The sequence below is a fragment of the Rhinopithecus roxellana genome, chromosome 8 (genome assembly GCF_007565055.1).
Source record: "Rhinopithecus roxellana isolate Shanxi Qingling chromosome 8, ASM756505v1, whole genome shotgun sequence".
NCBI lineage: Eukaryota > Metazoa > Chordata > Mammalia > Primates > Cercopithecidae > Rhinopithecus > Rhinopithecus roxellana.
Window position 1 is genome coordinate 13,059,716 of NC_044556.1, and position 27,994 is coordinate 13,087,709.

Here is a 27,994-nt window from a genome sequence, read left to right on the forward strand (position 1 = left end):
TGCACGATCCTGCATAGGATCCACTCAGGGTTCGGTGGGATTGTGCCCAGAGCCTGGTATACAGTAGACACTTAATGGATGCAGGATACTGTGTAGTATCCACTCAGGGCTCAATGGGATTATGCCCAGTGCCTGGCATACAGTAGACACTTAATAAATGCAGGATAGGCATGGATTCCACCCCCCTTTCTCTGCACTGGGGCTGTTAACTGCAAATCTACTCCTACTTCTCCCCCTAAGCCTCGCTGCCTCCAGCTCCCCTAAGCCCCAGCCAGGACAACTTGGGGACCCCACCTGTTGCAGCTTCTTCTCCCCCTACCTGGGTCCCGGCCTGTCTGAGGCCCCCATCCCCACTGTAGCACCAGGCCGTGAGTTACTCACATGCCGACAGAATATAATCGCTGAGACTGAAATATAAATATGCACATCTGTATGTATGCACACACCCAGCCCTCCCTCTGCCCTCTCTGGGAGGAAGATTAATAAATAAAACGCCCTCAATAATTCATGCACCCTGTGCGGAGGCAGCCCTCAGTGGCAGGACCGGGCGGGCACTGCACACCCTGAATAATTCACGGGCGGTTTTGTGAATTACGGAGCCATCCTGCCTTCCTTCTCAGCAGACACCCCGCCCACCTGGGCGATCTCAGCCGTGACCCCCGGGCCCCTTGAGTCAGGATCCCCGCCTCCCAAGGACCTCGGGCCTTTCAGGGGGGCTCGGTTCAGCCGAGGGTGGGCGGCAGGCTCGGAGGCCCCAGGCACCGGGTGCGGAGGCCCGGCTGTGTGACGCCTGGCGGTGGCCACCGTCTCTGGGGCCAGGGCTGCCCCGGCTCCCGCAACCCCTCGCTAATGGGCTCTCGGTCTCTCTCCTCCCTGCAGCCTACTCTCCGCCCGACACGTCCCCTGCAAACCGTTCCTTTGTGGGATTAGGACCAAGGGATCCTGCGGGCATTTATCAGGCACAGGTAGGGGCCGAGAGGCCGGCTGGGGGGGCGGGAGGGGCAGGGCAGTGGGGCCGGCCCGGGGGGCTCAGGGCGAGGAGGGCCTGCTGGGTCCCACGCCACACCCCCGGCACAGGGGCACCAGCCTCCCACACCCCACCCGGGCCTCGAGCCCCAGCCTGGCCTCTCCCTGAGGCCAAATTTCCCTCCACCTTGGTCCTGGGGGGATGGGGTATGGCCCCAGACTCAGCCTGTGGGGTCCCCAGGGGCGTCTCCTGGAGACCATCATGGGAGAGCTATGGGACCAGTGTCGTTACCGTTTGCTTCCCATTGCACAGATGGGAAAACTAAGGCCCAGAGAGACACGGGGATCTGCCCAGGGTCACACAGCGCATCACCCCCCCCCCCCGCCCCCAGCCTCCATCCCCCATCCACACCGAGGCCTAGAGGGACCAGCCGGGGAAACCGAGGCAGCCCATGGCAGGGCGTGGGGCCTCCCAGGACAGCATCCGAGCCCCCACCCCAGGCTCCAGCCCACATCAAAGCCAGTGTGAGGGCTGAGGGTGGAGGGGCTTCGTCAGTAGAACAGACAAGGTGGGGCAGGGGCCGGCGTTCGTGTCCATGCTGACATTCATGTTCAGGCGGCTGCAGCTGAGTGAGCATGGCCGGGGTCCTACCACCCCCAGAAAGCAGGCGGGCAGGCAGGCAGGTGGTGGATAGAAGAGGTTCAGAGAGGGGAACTGAATCGCCTGAGGATGCATAGCTGTCTAGGGAGTGGGGGCATGGGAGGGCAGCCTTAGCCCCACGCCCAGGTGTCCCTCACCCCCCACCCCCGTTAAGAGGCTCTGTGCAGGCCAGGAGTGTGTGAGCGCGTCTGCAGGTTATGGGTGAGCAGCTGAACCTTTGAGCCTCTGCTGTCTCCCCGGTTTGTGTTGGAGAGAGGGTTGGAGGATGTAGGGGCGGCTGCCGCAGGCCTGGGAGGTCCAGACGCGGAGAGAAACGAGCTCTGGGCTACCCAGCAGCCAAAGAACTGCAGAGTGTGGAGATGTGTGGGGTCCCCAGGGGCCGTGTTCAAATCTTCCAGGACTGCGGGAGGTTTCCTGAAGCAGAGCGCACAGGCAAAGGGCAGGGGGCCTCTCCCCTGGACCCTGCGGGGCTGTCCTGGCTGAGCGGATGGGATGGGGGAAGGGACATGACATTCCCCCCCCCTCCCTGTGCTGGGCGCCCAGGACGCCTGTAGGCGGCCCCTCCCTCTTCCCAGGCTCCACAAAACCAGCCAGAGAGGAAGCAGGGATTGAGGCTGCTTCTGAGTCCAGAGGAGACCCGCGTGCCCTGGGTGTAGGGAATCCTGGGTCAGGATCTAGGGCTCCAGCCCAGCGCTGGCTCGGAACCTCTGTCTCCTCCTCTGACCTTGGGCACCCACGCCAGGAGCCTTTGAAGGGCACTGGGGGATAGAAAGGGCACAGATAGGTTCAGACTTCCCCACCCCCCCTAAACATTAAGCACCCTGTCTTGCACCCACAGAGCCCCGGTGAGGGCAGTGACTTGGTCAGGTCCCCCTGCGAGCAGACGTCCAGGACTCCTCGCTTTGGGATTTGGGCCACCTATGACCGACCACCCTCTCCCCCGCCCGGTGCTGATGGAGCCCGGCGGGGTTACCTCTGCCACCCCCACCCCGCATCTCTCCCTGCCCGTGCAGGAGGCTGGGAATGTCTTAAGTGGTTCAGAACCCAAAGCTAATAAAAGCTGCGGCGGGAGGCGGCCCAGCTCATTAACCCTTCCCCAGCCTCTGCGTTGGACCAAACTCTGACCGGGCCGTCCTGCCAGGGCCCGGGACCCTTCTCAGACTGCACTGGCTCCAGCCCCACCCCGCTCGAGCCTGGGAGGGGAGGGAAACTGAGGCAGGCAAGGGCAGCATCTTTCTTAGCATCCCTCTCTTGACTGGCTGGACCCCTCTGGGGACCCAGAAGGAATGGGACCAGGGCTGGCGGAATGGGGCATGGGGGGGCACTGGCAGGGGGCTCAGCATAGGCAATGTTGTTGCGGGGGGAATGTGGGAAATGGCTGGAATGTGAGAGACCTCCGATGGCAGGCGCCAGACGGATGACCTGGGCTGGGCTTTGCTCTGGGGTAGTGGGGAGCCATAGAAGGGTTCAGAGGGAGGGAGTGGCCACCCACCAGGCCTGGGAGTCAGAACTTTATGGGGCACAGAGGGGAAAGTGACACATTGTCAAGAGGCTCTCAGGGGAGCATGGGTTGGGGGGAAAGTGAGGTCCCCAAAGTGGGTGTCTGGGGAGGGCAGGTCTGGGGAGGACCCCATTGCTGCTGCCCTGACTGGACTAAGAGCACCCGGGGTGAGGCCGGGCACCACTGCCTCCCTGCAGGCCCCGGAGAGAGGGAGGGAAGAAGCAGTGAGAGCCCGCTCTCCCCTCTCCCCGCTCCCGCTCAAAGGACCCTGAGCTCAGAGGCCTCCCATTTCCGATTCTGGCCAGTCAGCACTTCTGCCTCCGCCTCCTCTATTCCTGGCAGGGATTCGCTTCCCTCTGCCCCCTCCTCCCCTGAAGCCTGGGTGGGCGCCCTTTCCCTTCTGCCTCTCCGGCTCCCGACACCCCCCAGTCCACAGACTCTCCCCCGATCAATATCCCTCCCGTGATCAATGCTAATTGATCTCGCCCTGGTCAGTTACCCACCCATCCCCCTATGTCCTTCCCCATTAATCCCCCCACCGTGAGGCTGAGTGGCTCTGATGCCCCGGCCCCTCCCCTCTGTGATGCCCTCCACGCCCCTGCATTTCTCCTGCACGGGGGCACACATAAGCAGGTGGGTAAACCGAGGGTGGGGGGCGAGGCAGGCGTTGAGCCACATGCCCGGAGCCACACAGACGGCTGCAGCCAGGCCAGCAGGATACCAGACCAGAGCCCGGACCTCACCCTTCACACCCGCTGCCTCGGTCTCCCCTCAGCTGAGTGGGAGGATATGGAGTTGAGGGTACCTCCCCCGCCACCATTGCTGGGGCCAGAGCCAGGCAGGAAGGGGAGGGGAGGGAGGAGGGGGAGGAAGGGCTGAGGGGAGGCTGGTCCACCACGGGAGGGTCACGCCCAGAGTCTGTCGGTTGCCAACAGAAACCAGACATGAGGTAATGGCCAAGATGAACTTGAACTTGGCTGGAGGTGGGGCGCTGGGAACCATGGTGGCGCCAGTTCGATGGGCTGGCCCAGCGGCTGCCTGGTTGGAGGGGCTCTGTTGAATGATTTGCCACAGGGGTGGGGGGCAGCCCCGCCTCTAACCTCAATGGGGGAGTGAAGGGTCCCCCCGGTCCAGAGGCACAGCCCTCCCGTCACAGTCCACACTGGATGCTCCATCGGGGTTGGAGTCTGCATTTCCAGCACAGGGGTCTGGACAGCGGCTTCTCTGCAGAGACTGAGGCCAGAGCTGTCCCCAAATTACATGACCCTGGGTACAGCCCCATGCAGACCTCCCCTCCCTGAGCCTCGGTCTCCCACCTCTGGTAGGTTGAGAGCCATCCTCAGCTCCCCTATGCTTAGTGAACTTCTGTGGGGTGAGGGGGGCCATCCGGGGGTCCTGTGACAGGATGGGCCCTGAACTCCCAGGACAGTGCTCAGAGGGGTCCCGAGAGGCAGGCGAGGGGGCTGGCCCTGGGCAGGAGCAGAAATAAGAGCCAGAGTCAGACAGGCCTGAGTTCAAGCTCCCACTCTGCCACTTCCATGCTGGTGACCTCGGGCAAGTTCCTTGACTTCTCCGGGCCTCACTTTCTTCCCGCAAAACAGAGCAGTGGAGGGAGACCTACTCCCTCCTTCATGGGGGGGCTGGGGTCATCATTAAAGGGGAGAAATTTTTTCGTTTTCTTTCGTGTTTTTGTTTGTTTGTTTGTTTGTTTTGAGACTGTCTTATGCTGCCCAGGCTGGAGGGCAGTGGCGTGATCTCGGCTCACCACAACCTCCACCCCCGATTCTCCTGCCTCAGCCTCCCAAGTAGCTGGGATTACAGGCACTTGCCACCACGCCTGGCTAATTTTTGTATTTTTTAGTAGAGATAGGGTTTCACCATGTTGGCCAGGCTGGTCTCGAACCCCTGACCTCAGGTGATCCGCCCACCTTGGCCTCCCAAAGTGCTGGGATTACAGGTGTGAGCCACCACACCCAGCCTCTTGTTTACTTTTTTTTTTTTTTTTTTTGAGACGGAGTCTCGCTCTGCCGCCCAGGCTGGAGTGCTGTGGCCGGATCTCAGCTCACTGCAAGCTCCGCCTCCCGGGTTCATGCCATTCTCCTGCCTCAGCCTCCCGAGTAGCTGGGACTACAGGTGCCCACCACCTCGCCCAGCTAGTTTTTTGTATTTTTTAGTGGAGACGGGGTTTCACCGTGTTAGCCAGGATGGTCTCGATCTCCTGACCTCGTGATCCGCCCGTCTCGGCCTCCCAAAGTGCTGGGATTAAGCCACCGCGCCCAGCCTTGTTTACTTTTTAAAAACATTCTCAAGGCCGTGCGCACTGGCTCATGCCTGTAATCCCAGCACTTTGAGTGGGCAAGGCAGACGAATCACCTGAGGTCAGGAGTTTGAGACCAGCCTGGCCAACATGGAGAAACCCTGTCTCTACCAAAAATACAAAAATTAGCCAGGTGTGATGGCGCATGACTGTAATCCCAGCTACTCGGGAGGCTGAGGCAAGAGAATCACTTGAACACGGGAGGCAGAGGTTGCAGTGAGCCAGGATCGCGCCACTGCACTCCAGCCTGGTGACCAGAGTAAGACTCCGTCTCAAAAAATCAACAACAAAAAAAACTCTTTATGAAGTAAACAAGGCAGCTGGTGTGGTGGCTCATGTCTGTAATCCTATCACTTTAGGAGGCAGGAGTTCAAGACCAGCCTGGTCTACATGGTGAAACCCCATCTCTACAAAAAAAAAAAAAAAAAAAACAGGTGTGGTGGTACGTACCTGTGGTCCCAGCTACTTGGGAGGCTAAGGTGGGAGGATCACTTGAGCCCAGGAGGTGGAGGTTGCAGTGAGCTATGATGGCACCACTACACTCCAGCCTGGGCAACAGAGCAAGACCCTGTCTCAAAATGAAATAAGATAATAAATTGGCCACAGTGGCTCCCGCCTGTAATCCCAGCACTTTGGGAGGCCAAGATGGTGGATCACTTGAGGCCAGGAGTTTAAGACCAGCCCGGCCAACATGGAGAAACTCAGTCTCTACTAAGAATACAAAAATGAGCTGGGTGTGGTGGGGCATGCCTATAATCCCAGCTACTCTGGAGACTAAGTTACAGGGATCACTTGAACCCAGGAGGCAGAGGTTATAGAGAGCCAAGATCACACCTGCACTCTAGCCTGGGCAACAGAGCAAGACTCTGTCTCATAAATAAATAAAGATAAATAAAAAAGAAAATGATTTTTAAAATATAAAATAAAGGCCAGGCGCGGTGGCTCACGCCTGTAATCCCAGCGCTTTGGGAGGCCAAGGTGGGCGGATCACGAGGTCAAGAGAGTGAGACCATCCTGGCCAACATGGTGAAACCCCGTCTCTACTAAAAATACAAAGATCAGCTGAGTGTGGTGGCACACGCCTGTAATCCCAGCTACTCGGGAGGCTGAGGCAGGAGAATTGCTTGAACCTGGGAGGCGGAGGTTGCAGTGAGCCGAGATCATGCTACTGCACTCCAGCCTGGCAAGAGAGCAAGACTCTGTCTCAATGAATGAATCAATCAATCAATAACATGAGTTCCAGGCTGGGAGCGCTGGCTCACACCAGTAATTCCAGCACTTTGGGAGGCCAAGGTGGGTGGACCACTTGAGGTCAGGAGTTTGAGACCAATCTGGCCAACATGGTGAAACGCCATCTCTACTAAAAATACAAAAATTATCCAGGCGTGGTGGTGGATGCCTGTAATCCCAGCAACTCGGGAGACTGGGGCAGGAGAAATGCTTGAATCCAGGAGGCTGAGGTTGTGGTAACCCAATATCATTCCATTGCACTCCAGCCTGGGCAACAAGAGTGAAACTCCATCTCAAAAAATAAATAATAAATAAATAAAATAATAAAATATAAAATACAATTCCAGATAAACAGATCTTTTTTTTTTAAGTATAAGTATATCCCCAATGTTGCATGGGCTAGACTTATACTAAAAGAATTCTGTGCTAACCAGAACTCCGGTTTCACTGGGCATCCTGTACTGTGTCTGGCAGCCTTCCTCAGAGACAAAGTTACTTGCCCTGGGTCACCCAGCAGGTTGTTAGAGCCTGGGATGGGGAAACTGAGGTCACAGGGTTGCAGGAGGTAGGGGGTGAGCGTGGGAAGAGGTAAAACATGTCTGCAACAGAGTCTGACCCCTCGACTTCTCTCCTTTTTTTTTTCTCTCTCTCTCCCCCTCTTCCCCTCTCTCTGTCGCCACTGGGCCACTCAGTCCTGGTATCTGGGATAGCAAAGGTCTTCTTCCCTCGCCCCTTCTCCATCGTCCCGGGAATCCCAGGGGGCAGCACAGCTGGCCCCCGGCCTACGTTTTCGGTGGAAAATTAGAGTGAACAAGAACACCCCCGCCGACTCCCAGCCCGGCCGGAAAGACAAAACACACAGACGCACACACGCAGGAGGAAAAGAAAAAACAAAGGAAAAAGAAGAAGAAAAAATCACCCACCCAAGCAAGAAGACAAAAGGTAAAGACGCAACGTTTGCAACTCTCGGGACGCCAAGGCCACAGGACTGGAGGGTCAGGCCCCGCCACCCCACGGGAGACCCGGGACAAGGGCGTCTTCCTAAATTATTCATCTCTCCGCCTGCTGCTCGGGAAGGACAGACGCCTGCCACCCGCCCGCGCCCCGGAGGCCCTGGCTCTGTCCGGAGACCAGGTGAGCACAGCCTGGAGCCTGTGCCCAGGGCCGACAGGCGCGACACCCAGCAAAGCCACCTCTCCCCGGGCCCCCGCGCCTCTGCCGGACACGGACCGGCCCCCACCCTCCCCACCGAGGACGCAGCCACTGGGGGGAAAGGGAGACGCAGCGGACCCCGGCCGGGCAGCAGAGACCTTGGAGGCGGGCAGGGTGGGGCAGGCGCGTGGTGATGTCACGGGGGTGCGTGGCGCTTGCTAGCCCTGGCCAGGGGAGGGAGCGAGGCCCAGGCACCTGCTGGCCCTCGAGGGGGCCCTGCCTGCTGCGGGGCCTCCCCACACGCCCCTCCCAAAGCGCCGGCCGACTCGCTGTCTCGCTGGGGACTCTTCCAGCCCTCGCGCCCGCCCGTTTGGGAGGAGAAGTCTCTATGCAATTGATCCCGGCCCCCCCACTCTCCCCCCCACCCCCGGCATAGGAGGCCCCCCCGCACCCCACCTCGCCCGGCTCACACCCCCAAAGGGAGGGACCCACGTTGCACACACTGTAAGAAATGCACTTTCCGAAGAAGCGGATGGGGGAGCCGGGACATCCAGAGCTCCCCGAGTTGGGGGTGCCCGTCTGGAGCCCCCCATCAGCCCCTGGCGGTGGGAGGTGAGAGCGAGTGGTTTAAGTGCCTGATTCCCACCACCCGCCCCCCCCTTTGTCCAGCTGGGACACGGAATGGCCACGGGCCTCCTCCCCCTCCCCTCCAGCCCCTCCACCAGCCCCTCCAGTCACCCCTCATCGCCGTGCCCCCCCAGAGCTAGAGAGATGGGGCCCCTCCGTGGCCCAAGGGGCAGAGCTGGGCGTCACCTCCCAAGCATCCTGCCCTGCCGGGGCGCGGGGATGGGCTCTGGGGAAGCCGGTGCGCCCCCCACGCCTCCGCTGCCAGTGCCTTACATTCTGGAGCGACCCCCCTCCCTGGTGCCTCCCAGCGAAGGGGGACTGCCGTTTGCACTTTCATCGCCCCCCCAAGTGGGGCCCAGCCGGGGGACGTGCATAACGGCTGGGCCCCCGGAGGAGAGAGGAGGCCGACGCCAGCGGTCCCCGCTCGGGACGGGGAGGGTTCTGGGGGGGTTCGGCGTCGCACCTCGGGGCTCCCTCGCGGCCGTGTAGGGGGCCTCCCATCTGCTAAGCGTTTTTCCGTTGAGCCGCTCCAAAAACACTAAGCTGGGGACGCCAGGTGCCCGCCACCCCGGCTCCCTGGCCCCATCCACACCTCCACCCCCACCCCAGGATCGCCATCTTTAGGGGAGGCCCGGGAGGGGGTGTTAGGTGTTTTAGGGCCACCGAGCTCAAACACAAGGACCCCTCCCCGGCTCACCCAGCCCAGCCCCAACTGACCTCCATGCCTAGGGAGAATCTCCCCCCACCACGGCCCCCTCCCCGCACCCAGGCCAAAGCCAGGGCAGGTCTCCGGGTCTCACCTGCTCCTAGCCTCACCCCCTTGCCCCGGAAATCCAGACTCTCCTCCCAAACTAGCCCCAGGAGCTTGGCGACCCCGCTCGCTCCTGAAGAGAAAGACCCAGGACCCTTCCCCATCACCCCCAAGAGAGGTTCGCCATCCTCTGGCCTCAGACCCTTGGTCCGTCCGTCCGTCTGTCTGTCCTCAGGGCCCCGCCCCCCGGTGGCCCTTGGGGACCAAAGTGTGGGCCGCTCTCCAGGAGGGCGGCGGGGGAGGGTGGTAGGGTTGTGCCATTGGGGCATCCGGAAGCTTCTCAGCCAGGGTGGGGGTCGTGGCGTTGGGGAGGGGGGCCAGCCGGGCTCCCGAGGGTCAGGGCGTGACCAGAACCAACTCTTTACCTAACTTTGCATGGTGCTTAGTCAAGGACTCCTGCGACCTGGCTCCCGAGGTCAGCTGGCGGCGCTGACACACATGCATGGCAGATTATACCTGGCTCTATCTCCCTCCCCCTCGCCCCCCCTGCCCCCCACTTCCTCTTTAAAAAAAAAAAAAAGATACAAAAAAAAACCTTAAAAAAATTCCATGTTTCCTAATTTGCACGAAATTTTCTACCACAAGATGTGCCTTGCCTTCCGAGAATAAGTATTACCTTTGAACAATATCAGCGCACACACATAGCTGCATGTTCTGCTCGTGTAGTTTAAAAAAAAAAAAAAGACAAAACAGTGACATGAAATAAAAAATAAAAATTGAAAAGGGATGTATTTCTATTTGTAAAAAAAAAATTAAAAAATAAGAAAGTGAGAATCTAAAAAAAAAAAAAGAAGAAGAAAAACCACGCTAAAAATCAAGCCACTGAAAACAGTTGCCCCCAGGTCTACCCAGTCCCTGGCTGTCCTTGGTCCTGTCTCCCCTCCTGCTGTATTCAGGGGTGCCCCCTGGTGCTCAGCCTCTACCACCCCCAACCCTGCTCTCGGGTACCCAGAGGGGTCATTTCTGAACCCCTGCCCAGAGGACAGACCTCTAGGGCCCACCTTGGCCCCGGGAAAGGGCTCTTCTCTCTAATTGGTCCCTGGGCCACAGGCCGGCCCCCAGACACCATTCACTGACCCACTGCAGGCTGTCCCCCCAACCATGGGGTGGCTACCCCACTTGCAGCCAGACTCCCCGCTCCCCACTTTTCATGCAGGCTGGCATACCCCTGGCTCAGGGTCAAATGCTGTTCACACCCACCTCAGAGGCACCCCCTCTCCCCTGCCCTGTGCACCCCCACCCTTCTTGCCAAAGGACCTCTTTTCCCCTATCCAGACACCACCCCGGGTGGCATTCTCTCCCACCCTCTCCTTTGTCCCCCATCCCCTGTCTCTGTCTTCCAGCTGTGAAATGAAGGGTATCCGGTATGAAACAAACACACAAAACCTGATATATGCAATATCTGTCCGTCCGTCTGTCTGTGTGTCTACCCACGGGCCTGACTCAGCCATTGGAGGCCCAGCCGAGGGTCCGGCAGGGCGCAGGGACAGCCAGGTAGCGCCAGGTCGCAGGCCGCGCTCCGGTGGCTGACCATGCTGTTGTCTTGTCCTTGCTTTTATTTTCTCTTGTTCTTTCTTTCTCTTTTCTTTTTGTTTTTAACTCCAGCTTCCTTTGCTTTTTACTTGACCAAAGATAAGACAATAGCCAGATGGTTAGTGGGGCAGCCAGGCAGGGAGGACCCAGGGCTGGGATTCTCCAACCTTAGGCCATTCCTGCAGCCCTAACCACCTCCGGCCCCTCCCGGGCCCTCCAAGCGTCTCGTGTAGGGACCCACGCAGATGGTCCCGTTCATTCACCATGGCCCCCCCACCCTGGGGTTTCGGGTGGTCTCCACAGCCACCATCACTCATCCCATGTTTTCTTCCAAAAAGTCACCTCAGCAGTCTCCCCAGGTGACACAGAGGGAGAGCCCAGACCACCACAGCTGGCCACGACTTTGCCCTTAAGTACTATCCATTGGCCAGAGAGCGTAGGCTGGCTGTGCACAGCATCCATGTAGCTGATTTCTGGCTTTTTTTTTTTTTCCTGCCCCCCTCCTGAGCAAATCTGTCTTGCCAGGGAACTGGGAGCAACCGGTGGCAAAGGGAATGGGTGGCACCATGACTGTCGGGACCATCAAGCCCCTGCGCAGCCCACATCTGGGGGCCCTGAGTCCTGGGCTGGGTGCCACCTTTCTCCCCCCGAGCTTGCCTCCTGGGCTCACTTGGCACCTTGGCCGAGTACAGCAGGCAGAAGCCCGTGCCGGGCAGCATGTTGTGGCTGGTTTAGTTCTCCCCGCCTCCCCCCATTTCTTGGAAAAGATATAGGGTCCTGGTAGGGCAAAATTCCCAGGCACCTTGCTGCAGACAGAATAAGACAAAAACACCAGGAACCAGGATTCCATGCACACCTCTGCAGTGTGGGTTCACAAAAGGGGGTGCTGTCATCCCTGGGTGGAAGAGAGAGTTGGTTTGGGGTTTGCTTTTCTTTTTACATGTATGAAACGGACATCTTCTCAGACCTTGTCCCAAAGCCTGGATCACCCATCCCTGCTGTGGACACCACACCCACGCCAGGTCCCCCCAGTCCCACTCTGGGGTCTGCCCATTCTGTGGGAAAGAATAGGGAGGCCTCCCAAATATATGCAAATTGTCCCCATTCCATGGGGGCACCTGACACCGACCCGGGTGGAGATGGGGCATGGAGGAGTAGGAAGACCCAGCCCTATTTGTCTGGGGAGAAGGGGTCTGGAGTCCTTCATGCCCAGGTCTGGAACCCAGGTTCTGACCCCAGAGCCCCACCCTGGGCTAGACAATCAGATCCCAAAGGGATGCCAAAGGGGACTTTGTTGGGAGATCCGCTTAGGGGCCAGACCTGGGTCCCCCTGCAGGTCCCCAGGCAGCAGGCCATTCCACCTTCCGTGCCCCAGGCACAGACAGACTTGGCTGTACCCCACTGTCCCTTGCAAGACAGGTCCTGGAGCCGGGAGCAACTGTCCAGCCCTCCAGAAGAGACAGCAAGCAGGCCCCCTCTACACCCTGACCTCCCCGATGGTACTTCGACCTCCAGTGTAGGGCTATACTATACATATATATAATTTTGGAATGTGTTTCTCATAATACAGAGTATACAGTGGCTACCTTTTATCTTGGTCTGGATTCTCTCTCTGAGACCCCGGATTTTACTTTCTCTTTGGAGGGCGCTGGGACAGTCTGTCAATCCAGCTTCCTCTGCATCCTCCCATCTTTCCCCGTTTCTGCCCTATCAGACACTTCCTGAGAATCTCACCTCCAAACTGACACCACTGCCCATCCATCACTCAGTGGTACAGAGTGTGGGGTCAGTCCACCACCCTTGATCTCCCCACAGGGCGAGGGGAGGAGGCGGACCCAAAGCACCACCAGCAGGACTTGTTGCCAGTGATACCAAAACAGACTTTTCCCCAGCAGTGCCTCACATGTCTACTGGTGTAGCTTTGGGATTCTCCTGCCGCCCCCCACAGTCCGTGGCAGCCCCCTCCCCAAGGCTTTGCTCACACCTGAGACAGGAAGGAGGAAGGGGATCCAACAGGAATAAGGGCCCCAGAGAGGAAGGAAGTCATGCACCCCCAAGCCACCACCTCCCAGCCGCTCACGCACACCTCCTGGCTGGAAGAAAGCCCTCTGAAAAGGGGACATGGGCTGCCCTGGCCCCTCGACTGCACCCACACCCCATCCTCTCATCCTGAGTCCCAGCCAGGCCCCCCCAAAACCAAAGCCCCCTCAAGTCTAGGAGTCCCAGCCTGTGCCCCCAGCTTCCTACCCACCTGGCCCCGAGCATCCCCACACAGAGAAAGAACAAGCAAAGGCTCCGGGGGGACAGGATGGGGCAGGGCATACAGTGGGGGGTTGGGGGGCAGCAGGAAGGAGGGAGGAACAAAACATTTTTCTTTGGGTTTTTGTTTTGTTTTGTTTTCTTTTTTTCCCCTCCTTACTCTTTGGGTGGTGTTGCTTTTCCTTTCCTTTTCCCTTGGAGATTTTTTTTGTTGTTGTTTCCATTTTGTATTTTACTGATATTACCAGGATAGTTTACTCTCCTTCTAGCTTTCTGCTTACCGCACACCGGATAACACACACGTACACACCCACAAAAATGCTCATGAACCCAATCCGGAGAAGGTTCCGGCTGGGTCCCCCACCCTCCCCACCTCCTGCTACTCCTCCTCCCGACGGCGAGGGCAGGAGGGGGACAAGGGGACACCTGGGCAGACCCGCCGGCTCTCCCCACCCCGCCCCACCCCTCACATCATACTCCAATCATAACCTTGTATATTACGCAGCCCTTTTGGTTTTTGCGGACGCGCCTACCTAAGTACCATTTACAGAAAGTGACTCTGGCTGTCATTATTTTGTTTATTTGTTCCCTATGCAAAAAAAAAAAAAAAAAAAAAAAAATGAAAAAAGGGGGATTCCATAAAAGATTCAATAAAAGACAAAAAAAAAGAAAAAAGAAAAAAATGTATAAAAATTAAACAAGCTATGCTTCGACTCTTTCTGGCTGTCCCGGGTCCTCTTTTCCGTGTCCCGTGTGGGTTGCTGTGTGTCCTTTGGAAAAGTGAGAGGCAGAGGCTGCAGGGAGCTGGTGGGGGGACCCCGAACCCTGTGGATGGGCAGTCTGGGATTCTGAAAGCTTCAGATCAAGTGTCCCCCGGGGGCATTAGACAATGTCTGGGGACATTTGTGGTTGCCATGACTGGGGGATGCTCAAGGCATGGAGTGGGTGGAGGCCAGAGACACTGCTCAGCATTCTGCAGTGCCCAGGACCAAGATTCATCCACACAAGACGTCCACAGTGCCTGGCGGGGAGAGACTTGCTTTGATTATTTGGAGGAGAAAAAAAAAATCAGATTTGCTCCCTGCTCACAGTAAACACCAGGGTAAGCTCCCAATGGGGTGGATGACAGAGACCAGGGAGACCCCCAGCTCCTGGGATTCTCCTCCTCGCCCCCTCCCCCCTCAGGGTGTGGATTCCAATGTGTGCAGCCTCCTAGGACCTCAGCAGGGTGGAGGATCATGGAACGCAGTCTATTGAGGGGTCCATGAAATCCACTAACCCCGGGAGTCTCACCCAAGGGCGATCCTGCCCCCCAGAGGACACTGGGTGATGTCTGAGACATCTGTGGTTGTCATGACTGGGGCGTGCTCCTGGCATGGAGTGGGTGGAGGCCAGGGACGCCGCTCAGCACCCTGCAGTGCCCGCAGCCCCACCCCAGAGAGTGATCCAGCACCCATCTCCACAGTGCCCGGGAGTGGGGGAGACCCACTTTAGATGGTGGCTTTGAACGAGCTTCTGAGGCCAGACCTGTCCCAGCAACGCCCCTGGTGGCTCTAACCTCTTCGCCTTTGTAGGATGGGCTGTTTCACATACCCTGGGCCTTTGTTCATTCCTGCCTCCCCATCTGTGCAGACCTTTTCACATGGGTGTCCTCCTCCGCCAGGAAGTCTTCCCAGCTTTCTCCAGCCTGGTTCCCTCCGCAGCAGTCTCAGAGCTATCAGTGAATTCCATGAGGCATCTATGGGGCACCCACTGCATGCCAGGCACAGGGGATTCCGCCCCCTCCCTTACGCCTTGGAGTCATCCAAGCCTAGCATACAGTCAGTGCTCAATAAATGCACAAAATGCCTTCTCTTGCCACCTGGCAAATTCCCAGTCATGGAGCAAAGACTTCCTGGGTGCAAGCACTGAGACCCAGCAGCGAACAAAACACTGAAAATCAGCTCTCCTCTTGGAATCTACAGCTTCCTCCAGGTCAGGAAGAACAGGAAAGAACAAATAGAAGTGGCCGGGTGCAGCGACTCACACCTGTAATCCCAGCGATTTGGGAGGCCGAGGCAGGAGGATTGCTTGAGTCAAGGAGTTCAGGACCAGCCTGGGCAACATAGTGAGACCCCCTCTCTGCAAATAAACTTAAAAAGTTAGCTGGGCGTGACGACACACCTGTAGTCTCAGGAGGCTGAGGTAGGAGGATTGTTTGATCCCTGGAGGTTGACGCTGCAGTAAGCTGTGATTGCACCACTGCTGTCCAGCCTGGAGTGCAACAGAGCAAGACCCTGTCTCCAATCAATCAATCAATCAATCAATAAAACAGAAGTAAAAGATGTCAGAGGAGGTAAGTGATGAGTAGGCCAATGAGCAGAGGAAGGGTGGGGAGTGGTCCCATCTAGACAGAGGCCCGGAGGGAGGGAGAGAAGGAGCGTCCTCAAATTCTGGCAGAAGTCACAGCCCCTGCAAAGGCCCCAAGGCGGGACCATGCCTGCTTCATTGGAGGAACAGTGAGGAGGCCCGTGTAGCTGGAGCAGAGTGAGGAGAGGGATGGAGGGACGACTGGAGGTTGGCGGGTGGGGGGACAGGACAGGTCATGCAGGGCCTTGTGGGCCACAGGGAAAACTTTACTTTTCCTCTGAAGGAGGTAGGAGCCATGGAGGGCTGGGGGCAGAAGGATGGGCCCCAACATGGTTCCAACACGCCCTCCTCCAGGAAGCCTTCCCCACCTGCCCCAGCAGAGCTTCTGTCCCCGATCCCTCCTGACCCAGCCCTGACCACTCAGGGGCATGACCGTGTCCAGCTCTGTCCCCTCCAGCCCAGGGGCCCCTCCCACACTGAGGTCAGAAGGGGAGGGAGGCTGGGGCCTGGGAGAATCAGGAGTGTGAGAGGGGCTGGGTGCGGTGGCTCACGCCTGCAGTCCCAGTACTTTGGGAGGCCAAGGCATACGGATCCCTTGAGGCCAGGAGTTCGAGAACAGCCTGGCAACTTGGTGAAACCCCATCTCTACTAAAAATACAAAAATTAGCGAGGTGTGGTGGCATGTGCCTGTAATCCCAGCTACTCGGGAGGCAGAGGCACAAGAATCGCTTGAGCCCAGGAGGCAGAGGCTGCAGTGAGCCAATATCTCACCACCGCACTCCAGCCTAGGGAACAGAGTGAGATTCAAAAAGAAAAAAAAAAAAAAATGTGAGAGGGGACAGGTGTGGTAGGTAGCTCATGCCTGCAATCTCAGCACTTTGAGAGGCGGGCAGATCACTTGAGGTCAGGAGTTTGAGACCAGCCTGGACAACATGGTGAAACCCTGTCTCTACTAAAAATACAAAAATTAGCCGGGTGTGGCGGTTCACCCCTGTAATCCCAGCTACTCAGGAAGCTGAAGCAGGAGAATTGCTTGAACCTGGGAGGTGGAGATTGCACCACTGCACTCCAGCATGGGCAATGGAGCAAGACCCTAACTCAAAAAAAAAAAAAAAAATTAGCCAGGCATGGGAGTGCATTCCTGTAGTCCCAGCTACTTGGGAGGGGAGGTGGGAAAATCCCTCGAGCCTGGTAGGTAGAGGCTCCAGTGAGCCAAGATCGCGCCACTGCACTCCAGCCTGGGCGACAGAGCAAGACCCTGTCTCAAAAAAACAAAGAGTGTGAGAGACTATTTCTTGGGGAGCTGAGACGGGGCCCTCCATTCTATCCCCCACTCCAAAACCCCAGGTTGAGCCAGAAAAGCTCTTTGCCCCATGGGCTGCTTCCATCTTACCCACAAGACCACAAGGCAAGGATGATCCTTTTTTGCAAATGGGGAAACTGAGGCACAAAGAAGCGAGGTAAGGTGCATTAACAGGGCAGCAGGCACACAGATACACGGCCCCACGCCTTCCTGGTGACAGGCACCGAGGACACCGAGGATGGGGGGGTCCCAGGCCCCTTCCCACGTCCCCCGCCTAACTTCGGTGGCCCCCACCACCCTCAGCAGCGAGGTTTTGGCGCCCCCTTGTGGGCAGACCGGGAACCCCACCCACCTCCCCCATCCCTGCTCCTCTCTGCAGCGAAAGGGGGGCTCCAGCCAGGTCAGAGGAGGCTTCTTGTAGAGCAGCGGTTGAGCCGAGGTCAGGGGGTCAGCCGGGGCTGGGGTGGAAATTCAGAGGGGTGGAAACCTAGCCTCCCCTTGGATCTTACGGAAAACCTCGGTCATGTCCAGCCTTTGGCTTCTGAGTGATGAGATTTCTGGCAGGGAGGTGGGGGCCATCCCAGCACTGCAGGCTGCTGGGTTGATCACCCCGATTCCCCACCGTAAAACGGGGGCAGGCTTGTGACAACCCAAAATGCCCCCGCAAAAAGATTCCAAATGCAGCCGGGTGCAGTGGCTCATGCCTGCAATCCCAGCAATTTGGGAGACCCGAGATGCGAGAATGGCTTGAGGCCAGGAGTTCGAGACCAGCCTGGGCAACATAGCGAGACTCTAGCTCTATCAAAAAATAAAATTAGCTGGGCACAGGGGCTCACGACTGTAATCCCAGCACTCTGGGAGGCCGAGGAGGATGGATTGTTTGAGCCTGGGAGTTTGAGCCCAGCCTGGGCAAGACGGCGAAACTGCCTCTCTACTGAAAACATGTAAGTTAGTCAGGTATGGTGGCGGGCGCCTGTAATCCCAGCTACTCAGGAGGCTGAGGCATGACGGTTGCTTGAACCCGGGAGTTGGAGGTTGCTGTGAGCCAAGATCGTGCCACTGCATTCCAGCCTGGGCAACAGAGGGAGACCCTGCCTCAAAAAAAAAAAAAAAAAAAAAAAAAAATTAGCTGAGTGTGGTGATGCGCGCCTGCGGTCCCAGCTACTCAGGAGGCTGAGGCAGCAGGATTGCTTGAGCCCGGGAGGTCAAGGCTGCAATGAGCTATGATGGAACCACTGCACTCCAGCCTAGACAAGAGAGCAAGACCCTGTCTCTACAAAATATTTTATATATTTTTTTAATTTCCAAATGCCCCCTAGTGGAGAAGTCCTGACCCCTGCACTCCAGCCTGGAAAACAGAGTGAGACCTTGTCGCAAAAAATAATAACCATTGGCCAGGCGCGGTGGCTCAAGCCTGTAATCCCAGCACTTTGGGAGGCTGAGACGGGTGGATCATGAGGTCAGGAGATCGAGACCATCCTGGCTAACCCGGTGAAACCCCGTCTCTACTAAAAAATACAAAAAACTAGCCAGACGATGTGGCGAGCACCTGTAGTCCCAGCTACTCGGGAGGCTGAGGCAGGAGAATGGTGTGAACCCGAAAGGCGGAGCTTGCAGTGAGCTGAGATCCGGCCACTGCACTCCAGTTTGGGCGACAGAGCGAGACTCCGTCTCAAAAAATAATAATAATAATAATAATAACCACCATCCTGGCTAACACGGTGAAACTCCATCTCTGCTAAAAAAATACCAAAAAAACAGCCGGGAGTGGTGGTGGGCCCCTGTCATCCCAGCACTTTGGGAGGCCGAGATGGGCGGATCATGAGGTCAAGAGATGGAGACCATCCTGGCTAACACGGTGAAACCCCGTCTCTACTAAAAACACAAAAAACTAGCCAGGAGAGGTGGCGGGCACCTGTAGTCCCAGCTACTCAGGAGGCTGAGGCAGGAGAATGGCGTAAACTCGAGAGGCAGAGCTTGCAGTGAGCCGAGATTGCACCACTGCACTCCAGCCTGGGCGACAGAGCCAGACTCCGTCTCAAAAAAAAAAAAAAAAAAAGAAAGGAAAAGAAAAAGGTCCTCATTAAGAAATGGTCATTGTGGCCAGACTGAGGATGGAGAATTGCTTGAACCTGGGAGGCGGAGGTTGCAGTAAGCCAAGATCACACCCTTGCACTCCAGCCTGGGCGACAGAGCCTGGGCGACAGATCACTCCATCTCAAAAAAAAAGAGAGAGAGAAATGGTCATTGTTCGGGGCAAGGTCCAGGGCCTGGAGAAGGTGAGGGGAAACGGGAGAATAGAAACTGGGAAAAGGAAGTACTAGTCCCTTTCCAAGATATTGCAGGGCCCTGGGGCACCCCCACCCTCCAAGATACAGCTCCCAGGAACAAAGTCACGTGCCCCAAAACATGGTGGAGTGGGGGAAGGAGAAAAGATTTCCGTGGAGACAGCGCTCAGGGCTCAAAGTCCAGGGCTCAGAACAGCAAAAAACCAGATTGCCGGGGGAGTGTTTAATCTGCCCAGGGCATCTGGGCACCTGCACAGCCTGAGCCTCCTTATCATCCGGCCAGCCATCATCCCCAGCCCCAAAAGCAGCCTCCTTTCCCAGAGGTAAACTGAGTCCCAAGAGATGACAGGAGCCCTTCGAAAGGGCTCTTATGAATGCTTTAATGCAGGCCATCGGGAAGCAACCCTCAGCTGGGAGTGGGTGCATGGGAGAGGGGAAGTTCTGGCCAGTAGACATCAGGCAGAAAGAAAAGAAATCAGGCAGTGGGTAGAAGCAGGTGGAGCCATGAGATGGTGGAGGATTGTGGGTGTCTCCTCAACCAGGGATGCTCTCAACAAGTAGAATAAGAATCACCAGGCAGGGACCAAGCTCAGGAAGACGGGTGCATGAAAACCATGTTTGCCCAGAGAGCCCCCATTGAGGGAGGTGGGGTGGGTTCCAAGCCTTCCTCACTTGAGAACACTGTATTCTGAATCCCAGATGAAGTCATTTCACTGGATTCAAATCCAGGGCATTGCTTGTAGGGGGCAGAAGAGGCATCTCTGGGGGACTGCCTGGAAGAGGCAGCCAGGAATCTTCATATGGCTGTGTTCTTTGCTATCTCATGGTATCTGGGCTCTTTTTCCTCCAGCTCCAGTCCCAAGTTGCTCTCTCCTTCCTTCCCTGCCTTTTTCTCCTTCTTCCTCTTCTCTTCTTTCTCCTTGGCCACTTTCTTCTCTCTCTTGTCTTCACTGTAGGGATACAAAGGCCCCAAACCATAATAAGAAACAGAGACACTCCTATTTAATGGCCACTCACTTGAACCAGCCCATGTGATGAGTGTTTTACAAGCGATATCTCAGTGAATCTTCAAAATAACCGTAACTACGCAGCCTCACAATTTCTATTTCACAAAGACAGCACTTACGACTCAATTGCTCCATGGAGGGAGGGAGGGATGGATGGATGGATGGACTTAAGCCAAAGGGCCCCTGTTGCCTCTTGGGACTCAGTTTACCCCTGGGGAAGGAGGCTGCTTTTGAGGCTGGGGGCAATGGCTGGGCAGATGATATGGAGGTTCACACTGCATATTCATCATTGCAACTAAGACTCAATTTCTCCATGAATGGATGGATAGATGGGTAGGAGGGTAAAGAAGTTGGGGAATAGATGGGTAGATGAGTGGATGGGTGGGTGGATAGTGGGTGGGTGAATGGATGAACAATGGGTGTATGAACGGATGGATGATCAATGGGTGTACGAATGAGTGGATGAATGGGTGGATTGCTAACTGGGTGAGCGGTTGGAAGGATGGATGGATGGGTGGGTGGGTGGATAGGTGGATGATAAATGGATGAGTAGACAGATGAATGGGTGGGTGGCTGGATGGGTGAGTGGATAGTTGAGTGGGTGGATGGATGATAGATGGATAGGTGATGGATGGATGGTGGGTGAATGGATGGGTGGGTGTGTGGATGGGTGAATGTGTGGGTGGATGGGTGAATGGGTAGATGAATGGATGGATGAGTGGGTGGATGAATTAATGAATGGGTGGGTGAACAGATGGGTGACTGAGTGGGTGAGTGAATAGATGAGTGGGTGTGTGGGTGGGCGGATGATGGGTGGATGATGGATGGATGGTGGATGGATGGATGATGGGTGGGTGGATGGATGAATGAATGGGTTGGTGGATGAATGGGTGGATGAGTGGGTGGATGGATGAATAGGTAAGTAGTTACGTGAATGGATTGCTGCATGGAGGTTGAATAAATGAATTGGAAGATAGATGGATACATTGCAGGAAAGAGAATGATGGAGGGATGGAGAATGGAGAATGGGTGGATGGGAGTATAGATGGATGTATAGATCAATGAACTAATGTATAGGTAGATGGATGGATGAGTAGATAAGCAGTTAGGTGAATTGATGGTTGCATGGAGGGAGGGACAGATTAATAAGTAGATGAGAGGATGAATTGGAGGAAGAGAATGACTTATCAATGGATAGGTAGATGGAGGATGAATGATACTGTACGTGGGGGGATGGATCAATGAGCTAATGGATAGGTAGACTGATGGATGGGCAGTTGGAGAGTGAAGACTGCATAGTTTGATGGATGCATAGGTGGGTGGGTGGGTGTGTCAGTGAGTGGACAGATCAATGGGCTAATGGGTAGGTGGACTGATGGATGGGTGGTTGGAGGGTGAGGACTGCACGGGCAAACAGATAGATGGATGTACCGGTGGATGGTTGGGTGGATGGATGGAGGAATGAACAAGGCAGAAAGGAAGCTACAGGTACAGGTGTACAGGTGGGATCCAGATCCCCCAGTACATCCTGGGACTAGGAATCAGATTTTACTGGGGCTGAACCAGGTTTTAGACAAAGCCACCACTCAGGTCCTCTCCCTCAGGCACGTCGTGGACTCAGCTGAGACTCTCCCAGCCAGGCTGGTCACCTCCCAGCGGAAGGTCACCCCCAGCCCTGGATGGATGGATGGATGGATGGATGGATGGATGGATGGATGGATAAATGGATGGGTGGATGAGTGAGTGAACAGATGGGTGATGAATGGATGGATGGATGGATGGGTGGATGGGTGGGTGGGTGAATGGATGATGGATTGATGGATGGATGAATAGATGGGTGGGTGGATGGATGGTGAATGGATGGGTGACGGATAGATGGGTGGGTAGATGGATGGGTGTGTGAACAGATGAGCGGGTGGGTGGATGGGTGAGTGAGTGGATGGGTTGGTGAATGGATGGGTGAGGGGGTGGGTGAGTGAATAGATGGGTGATGGATGGATGGATGGATGGATGAATGACGGATGATGGGTGGATGGATGGTGGGTGGGTGGATGGGTAGGTGATGGATGGATGGGTGATGAATGGATGGGGGTGATGAATGGATGGGTGAGTGGATGGATAAGTGGTGGGTAAATGGATTAGTGGGTGGCAGGTGGGTGAGTGAACAGTTGGGTGATGAGTGGATGATGGATGGATGGATGGATGGATGGGTGAATGGCTGAGTGGGTGAATGGGTGAGTAGGTGAATGGATGAGTGGGTGGATGAGTGGGTGATGGGTGGATGGATGGTGGGTGGGTGGATGGGTAGGTGATGGATGGATGGGTGATGAATGGATGGGGGGTGATGAATGGATGGGTGAGTGGATGGATAAGTGGTGGGTGAAGTGGTGGGTGAATGGATTAGTGGGCGGCAGGTGGGTGAGTGAACAGATAGGTGATGAGTGGATGATGGATGGATGGATGGATGGATGGATGGATGGATGGATGGATGGATGGGTGAATGGCTGAGTGGGTGAATGGGTGAGTAGGTGAATGGCTGAGTGGGTGGATGGCTGAGTGGGTGAATGGCTGAGTGGGTGAATGGGTGAGTAGGTGAATGGATGAGTGGGTGGATGGGTGGGTGATGGGTGGATGGATGATGGATGTCTGCCTCCCTGAGCCCTTTGTGGGCAGTCAGAGTCATAGGAGACACTGAGTCCAGGTGGGTCACCCATACCTAGGCCTTGTACAGACACCTACACAATCCTACACCACAGTCTTCTTCAACAGGTATTTATTAAGCACTTCCTGTGTTCCAGGCCCAATGCTGGGTATGAGGACACAGCCAGGACCAAAGCTAAGTTGCCTACACAACTGGAAGGCACCACATAATGTCTCAAAATTAGTGAACGACTGGCCGGGCGCGGTGGCTCAAGCCTGTAATCCCAGCACTTTGGGAGGCCGAGACGGGCGGATCACGAGGTCAGGAGGTCGAGACCATCCTGGCTAACATGGTGAAACCCCGTCTCTACTAAAAATACAAAAACTAGCCGGGCGAGGTGGCGGGCGCCTGTAGTCCCAGCTACTCGGGAGGCTGAGGCAGGAGAACGGCGTAAACCCGGGAGGCGGAGCTTGCAGTGAGCTGAGATCCGGCCACTGCACTCCAGTCCGGGCGACAAAGCGAGACTCCGCCTCAAAAAAAAAAAAAAAAAAATTAGTGAACGACTAAGACCGTTCTGCTGGTGATAAACGTGAATGAGACATGGGGCTGGGGATAGCGTCAAGAAGGAAGGTGGCCAGGCCGGAACCCCTGAGTGGGAACTGGAAGAGGAGGAGGAGCTGCCAGAAGATACAGGAAAGGTGAAGGTCCCAGGGCAGTAATGTGCTTGAAGGATTCAGGACAGTGAGGTCATCAGTGCACACCTGTTCCCTCACCCCGAGGAGGGGCTCACACAGACCCCTGACACCCGCCCGCATGCGTAGTACCTCTCGTCCTGGTATGGGTTGAACTCCATTCTTAACGTGGTCTCCTCGTCCTCAGCCCTGCAGAGATAAAGGGAAGGATGGGGGGGGGGGCGGTAAAGGGAAGGAAGCGGTGTGACAGCCTCAGCCTCTGTCCCAACCTCCCAGCCGGGGCTCACGAATCCCAGGACGCAAGGAAGGGCTGGGCTGCCGGGCTGGTTATCTTGGGGAGAGAGGCGAGGGTGCAGGCCCGGAGTCTGGGGTCTGAGAGTAGGGGTTGGAGGAGCAGCAGGGCAATGGGAGACCTTTGGACATAGAGGCTGGTGATGGGGGGACCAGAGAGGGTTGGGAAGCTGGGGGCGGGGGCAGCGCTTTGGGCAGGGCTGTGGGGGCAGCGGGGTGGGGCGGGCGCCCACCTGGCCTTGGAGCACCAGAGGCGGTTTGCCAGCAACACCACATAGAGGATGAACAGGAAGCCGACTACTGCAGCCAGGCCCACGAGCCACGGCTTCAGGCGACGCTCCGTGGCTGCAGGAAGTTGGGGAAGTTCGACTCAGAGGAAGGACAGGGCAGAAGACCCCCATTCCCCCACCACCCTAGCAAGGAGAGAGAGAAGGGCACTGGGGGTGCTCCGACAGAGCGGGTATTGGAAAGGGACGGAGCTTCAGAGACCGGGATGGCGTAGGGGGGTCGGCGGGGTTGAAGGAGGGAGAGGGTACCTTACCAGAGTGGGAGGGAGCCTGGGGGCCCAGAGAGGGGAGGGGCTCATAAAGAAGTGGGGCTCAGAGGGGACTGAGTTTACAAATCAGGAGGGCTCCGAAGGGGCGGGGCTTATAATGCAGGAGGAGGCTCGGGGGGAGGGGCTTCTAAAGGAGGAGCTCAGAGGGGAGGGGCTTATGACAAAGGAGGGGCTCAGGGGTGGGGTTTACAAAGGAGGAGGAGCTCAGAGGAGGGGCTTATGAAGGAGCAGGAGGCTCAGATGGGTAGGGGCTTGTGAAGAACAGGGTCTCAGATGGGGAGGGGCTTATAAAGAAGAGTCTGGGGGGTTGGGCTTACAGCAGAGGAGCTCATGGGAGGGGCGTATTAAAGGAGGCAGAGGCTGAGAGGGAGGGGCTTATAAGGGAGGAGGAGCTCACAAGGGAGGGGCTTACAACAGAGGAGGGGCTCAGGAAGGGGTTTATAAGGGAGGAGGAGTGAGGAGGGGCTTACAAAGGAGGAGGGGACTCAGATGGGGAGGGGCTTGTGAACTAGGAGGCTCCGAGTGGGAGGGGCTTAGAGAGGAGGCAGCGGCTCTGGGGAGGGGCTTATAAAGGAGGAGGCGCTCAGAGGGGAGGGGCTTGCAGAGGAGGAGGGACTCGGGGAGGGGTTTATAAAGGCGGAGGAGTGAGAAGGAGGGGCTTACAAAGGAGGAGGGGGCTTAGATGGGGAGGGGCTTGTGCAGGAGGCGGGAGCTGAGAGTGGGGCCGAGCTCAAGCGGGGCTCAGCCAGGTGTGCTCAGAAGGGCTGGAGAAGGGAGAGGCTCAAGGGGGCAGTGGGGTGGCCCTTACAAAGGAGGGCAGAGCCCAGCGAGGGGGAGGGTGGGCGGGACTGCGGGGTTTGAGGAGGGCCCCCAAGCCACCCTTCCTCTTCTTCTTGCCCCCTCTCCTCTTTCTTGCCATGGAAAGTTGGGAGATGGTGATCACCTGACCAGCTCCCACATCCCACGACGCCCCCTCCCGCCCCTCTGCACCTACCCTGCTGGGCCTCCGCCGGGGAGAGGAGCAGAAACTCCAGCACCAGAAGGACCCCCAGGGTCTCCATGACGGTCGAGCGAGCCAGCAGCCAGCCAGCGGCGGTCCCGGGTCGGCGTCCACAGGTTTGGTGTGGGTGAGGCCCTGCCTCCCCGTGATAAGGCACAGGCGGTCCCGGGGCGGGGGATGCCTGACACCTGGGAACGGGGCCCGCCCCTGGCACCATCTGGTTGGGCATCCTGCCCTCCCCTGCCAGCTCCTGCCCCATCGCTCTCCTTTCGGGAGGCCAGACTCTGGACCTGTGTAACAATTAACTGAGGGAGTCCCTCCTCCCTGCACCCTGCCCTGGGGACCATCAGCCTCAGCGCCACCCCCTCGCGATCCCTGCTGCAGGGGCGGAACTGAGATGACTGCGACCTCCCGTCCCGGCCCAGGCCCCTGCCACTCTGTGCACAGGGGGAACTGACAAATACAACTAGAATATCTTTAAAAGGGTGTGCCCGCCCGGTGCCTCCCGCCTGTAATCCCACCACATTGAGAGGCCAAGGCGGGCGGATCCTTGAGCCCAGCTTGGGCAACTTAGTGAAGCCCTATCTCTACAAAAATAGAAAAATCAGCCAGGCGAGGCGGGCGCCTGCAGTCCCAGCTACTAGGGTGTGCTGAAGTGGGAGGATCACTTGAGCCCAGGAGTTCGAGGCTGCAGCCAGTTATGGTTGCACCACTGCACTCCAGCTTGGGTGACAGAGGAAAACCTTGTCGCAAAAGAAATAGAAAGAGTCACCAAGGCCGGGTATGGTGTCTCACGTCTGTAATTCCAGCACTCTGGGTGGCCAAGGTGGGAGAATCGCTTGAGGCCAGGAGTTCCAGACCAACCTCCTACCGTCTCTAAAACAAAAAATATAAAACTTAGCTGAGCGTGGTGGCCTGTACCTGTAGTCCCAGCTACTCAAAGAGACTGAGGTGAGAGGATCGCTTGAGCCCAGGAGTTCGAGGCTGCAGCGAGCTACCACTGCACCACTGCACTCCAGCCTGGGCAACAGAACAAGACCTTGTCTCTAAAAACAAAATTAATTTGAGAGTCGGCTTTCGTGTTCTCAGAGTACACACAAGGCTCCGTGCTCGGCAGTTTCACAGATTGCATTTCCTTTCTTAACACCCCGCGAAATGGTGCCAGTCTCATCGTGCAGAGCCCAGGAAAGTCAAGGTCACGCAGCAGGTCTGACCTGGGATTTGAAGCGGGGTCTGCCTTGCCCCCAGCTTATCCTGCCTCGCCCAGGTTCTTGGCCCCTGGGGACCCACAGGCAGCCGTGGGAGCACACGGGGACAGGAAAGGTGTGCAGAGGCCACATGCCCGTGGTCCACCTGCAAACCTGGAAGCTCTCAAGGGGGGATGCCCCGAAGGGCTGATGACTCAGGATCCAGGCTGTCCTGTCCTCAACTTTGGTCCCTCTGCTGATTAGATAGCAGGCCCTGCCCAGGGGAAGGGTGACCCCACCCCAGCTGACACAGGAGCAGCCACGGCCCAGGTGAGTGGTAGGAAGGCCCAGCGTCATCGCACGTGTGTTTATGAGCGCCTGCTGAGTTGCTGCCACTTCCTGTCTTCCAGAGGTCTGTGGATGACCGTTGAGCAGACAGGCCACTCAGCAGGCAGGGTTCACACATCCCAGCCCGAGGACGGCCACAGGTCTGCTTGAACCAGCCAGGCAGGCATCTATTAAACTCTTACTGTGTATCCCATCTTGTGCAGGGCTTGAAAGGGAAGGAGGCCTTGCTGCTGTCTGAGAGCTCTTGATCTGGTTAGGAAGTCAGGACCACCCCTCAGAGACAAGCCCACCCAGCAGCCAAGGTGGGAGCTGGAGAAGATTTGGAGGTAGGGGAGCCCAGCAGAGGGGGTGGGGGCGGGACCCGCCTAGGAGATCCTGCCCTCCAAAGTCAGTCAGTTGCCTGGGCTTTTTCTGAGAAAAGCACTCCGTGCTCTGAGACCTCGGCAAAGCCATTTCACCACTGCGTGCCTCGGTTTCCCCCATCTGTTAAATGGGGGCGATCAGTTCTACCTTGGAGGACTAAATGAGATACTGCATAGAAAAAGCCTGCTCTGCACAGCAGCAGATAGGCACTAAGCGCTAGGTAAGGTTGGCCCACACTATTACCATGTTTTAAATCGCCCTAGTGCTTCTAGTTCACAGTTTGCTGATAGCTTGGCCGAGGCTGAGCCGAGCAGGCTCTGAGAGTGTGAAAGTAGCCAGCGTCCGACCCCCGGAACCTGCCGGCTGGGAAGGAGAAAGCCGTCCGCTGCGACCAGGGAGCTCAGGATTTGCAGAAAGGGCCCCGGTGCGCACAAGTTCTGTCTACGCGACCGCCAAAGCGTCCAGAACCCGGATTCAGGATTCACGTTCACATCAGCTTCCAGAAGGAGCTTCCGGATGGGGGATCCTTGAAGGCAATGGAAGGGCGGCGAGGCTCCGGGGGAGGCAGGAGTTCAGAGGGGGCTCCCCCGCCGCCCCCGCCGGCGTCCTCCTCGCCCTGCCAGGCCAGGGCCAGCTGCAGGTCCAGCCCCTCCAAGTCCTCTCCGGTCAGGCTGGGGCGCAGCTCCCGGGGTGCGGCCTCCTGGTCTGGCTTCGGACCAAACACCCAGTCTGCAGCAAGGGGGCTCGTGAGGCAACTCCCCGGCCCCGGCCACCCTCCTCTGTCCCCTCCCCAGCTAGGAGAAGCCCTTGGATCCCCTGACCACCCACCCAGGGTGGTCCAGCAGCAGCCCAGGCTAGGTTTCGGTGGGGGCAGCTCACCGGCCAGGTCATGGGCGAGGTCTTTGATGAGGT

General features: G+C 57.3%; 2 protein-coding genes and 1 pseudogene across 6 annotated transcripts in view; 2 read left to right on the plus strand and 1 right to left on the minus strand.

Moving 5' to 3' along the window:
- The window catches only part of NFIC (nuclear factor I C), a 112,398-nt gene extending 98,623 nt beyond the window's left edge, over positions 1-13,775 (plus strand). For 3 of the 4 annotated variants that reach the window (XM_030935794.1, XM_010367296.2, XM_010367297.2), the window contains 2 exons: positions 880-965; positions 7,368-13,775. In XM_030935794.1, the coding sequence (XP_030791654.1) occupies positions 880-965; positions 7,368-7,385 (104 nt within the window). In that variant the 3' untranslated portion in view covers positions 7,386-13,775. The remainder of the gene's footprint in view (positions 1-879; positions 966-7,367) is intronic. The other variant, XM_010367298.2, reaches the window with a different exon arrangement.
- Positions 8,479-13,775, plus strand: LOC115899108 (annotated as a pseudogene). The gene has a single exon (XR_004058755.1). The product of XR_004058755.1 is annotated as an exonuclease GOR-like (transcript).
- A 5,581-nt stretch (positions 13,776-19,356) lies between these two features.
- SMIM24 (small integral membrane protein 24) lies at positions 19,357-25,323 on the minus strand. Its single transcript, XM_010367295.2, has 4 exons — positions 25,179-25,323; positions 23,862-23,973; positions 23,470-23,526; positions 19,357-19,947 (listed from the first exon to the last, which is right to left on the minus strand). Exons 1-4 carry the CDS (start codon positions 25,243-25,245, stop codon positions 19,794-19,796), a joined length of 390 nt encoding a protein of 129 aa, XP_010365597.2. The 5' UTR covers positions 25,246-25,323; the 3' UTR covers positions 19,357-19,793.
- Positions 25,324-27,994: the final 2,671 nt, after the last annotated feature.

Excerpts from the sequence above, each read along its gene's own strand:
- SMIM24 (XM_010367295.2), bottom strand. The coding sequence starts at position 25,245 with ATGGAGACCCTGGGGGTCCTTCTGGTGCTGGAGTTTCTGCTCCTCTCC. Across the intron at positions 23,974-25,178 it reads CCCGGCGGAGGCCCAGCAGG|CCACGGAGCGTCGCCTGAAG; the intron begins GTAGGTGCAGAG and ends AACTTCCTGCAG. Across the intron at positions 23,527-23,861 it reads CTCTGGTGCTCCAAGGCCAG|GGCTGAGGACGAGGAGACCA; the intron begins GTGGGCGCCCGC and ends TTATCTCTGCAG.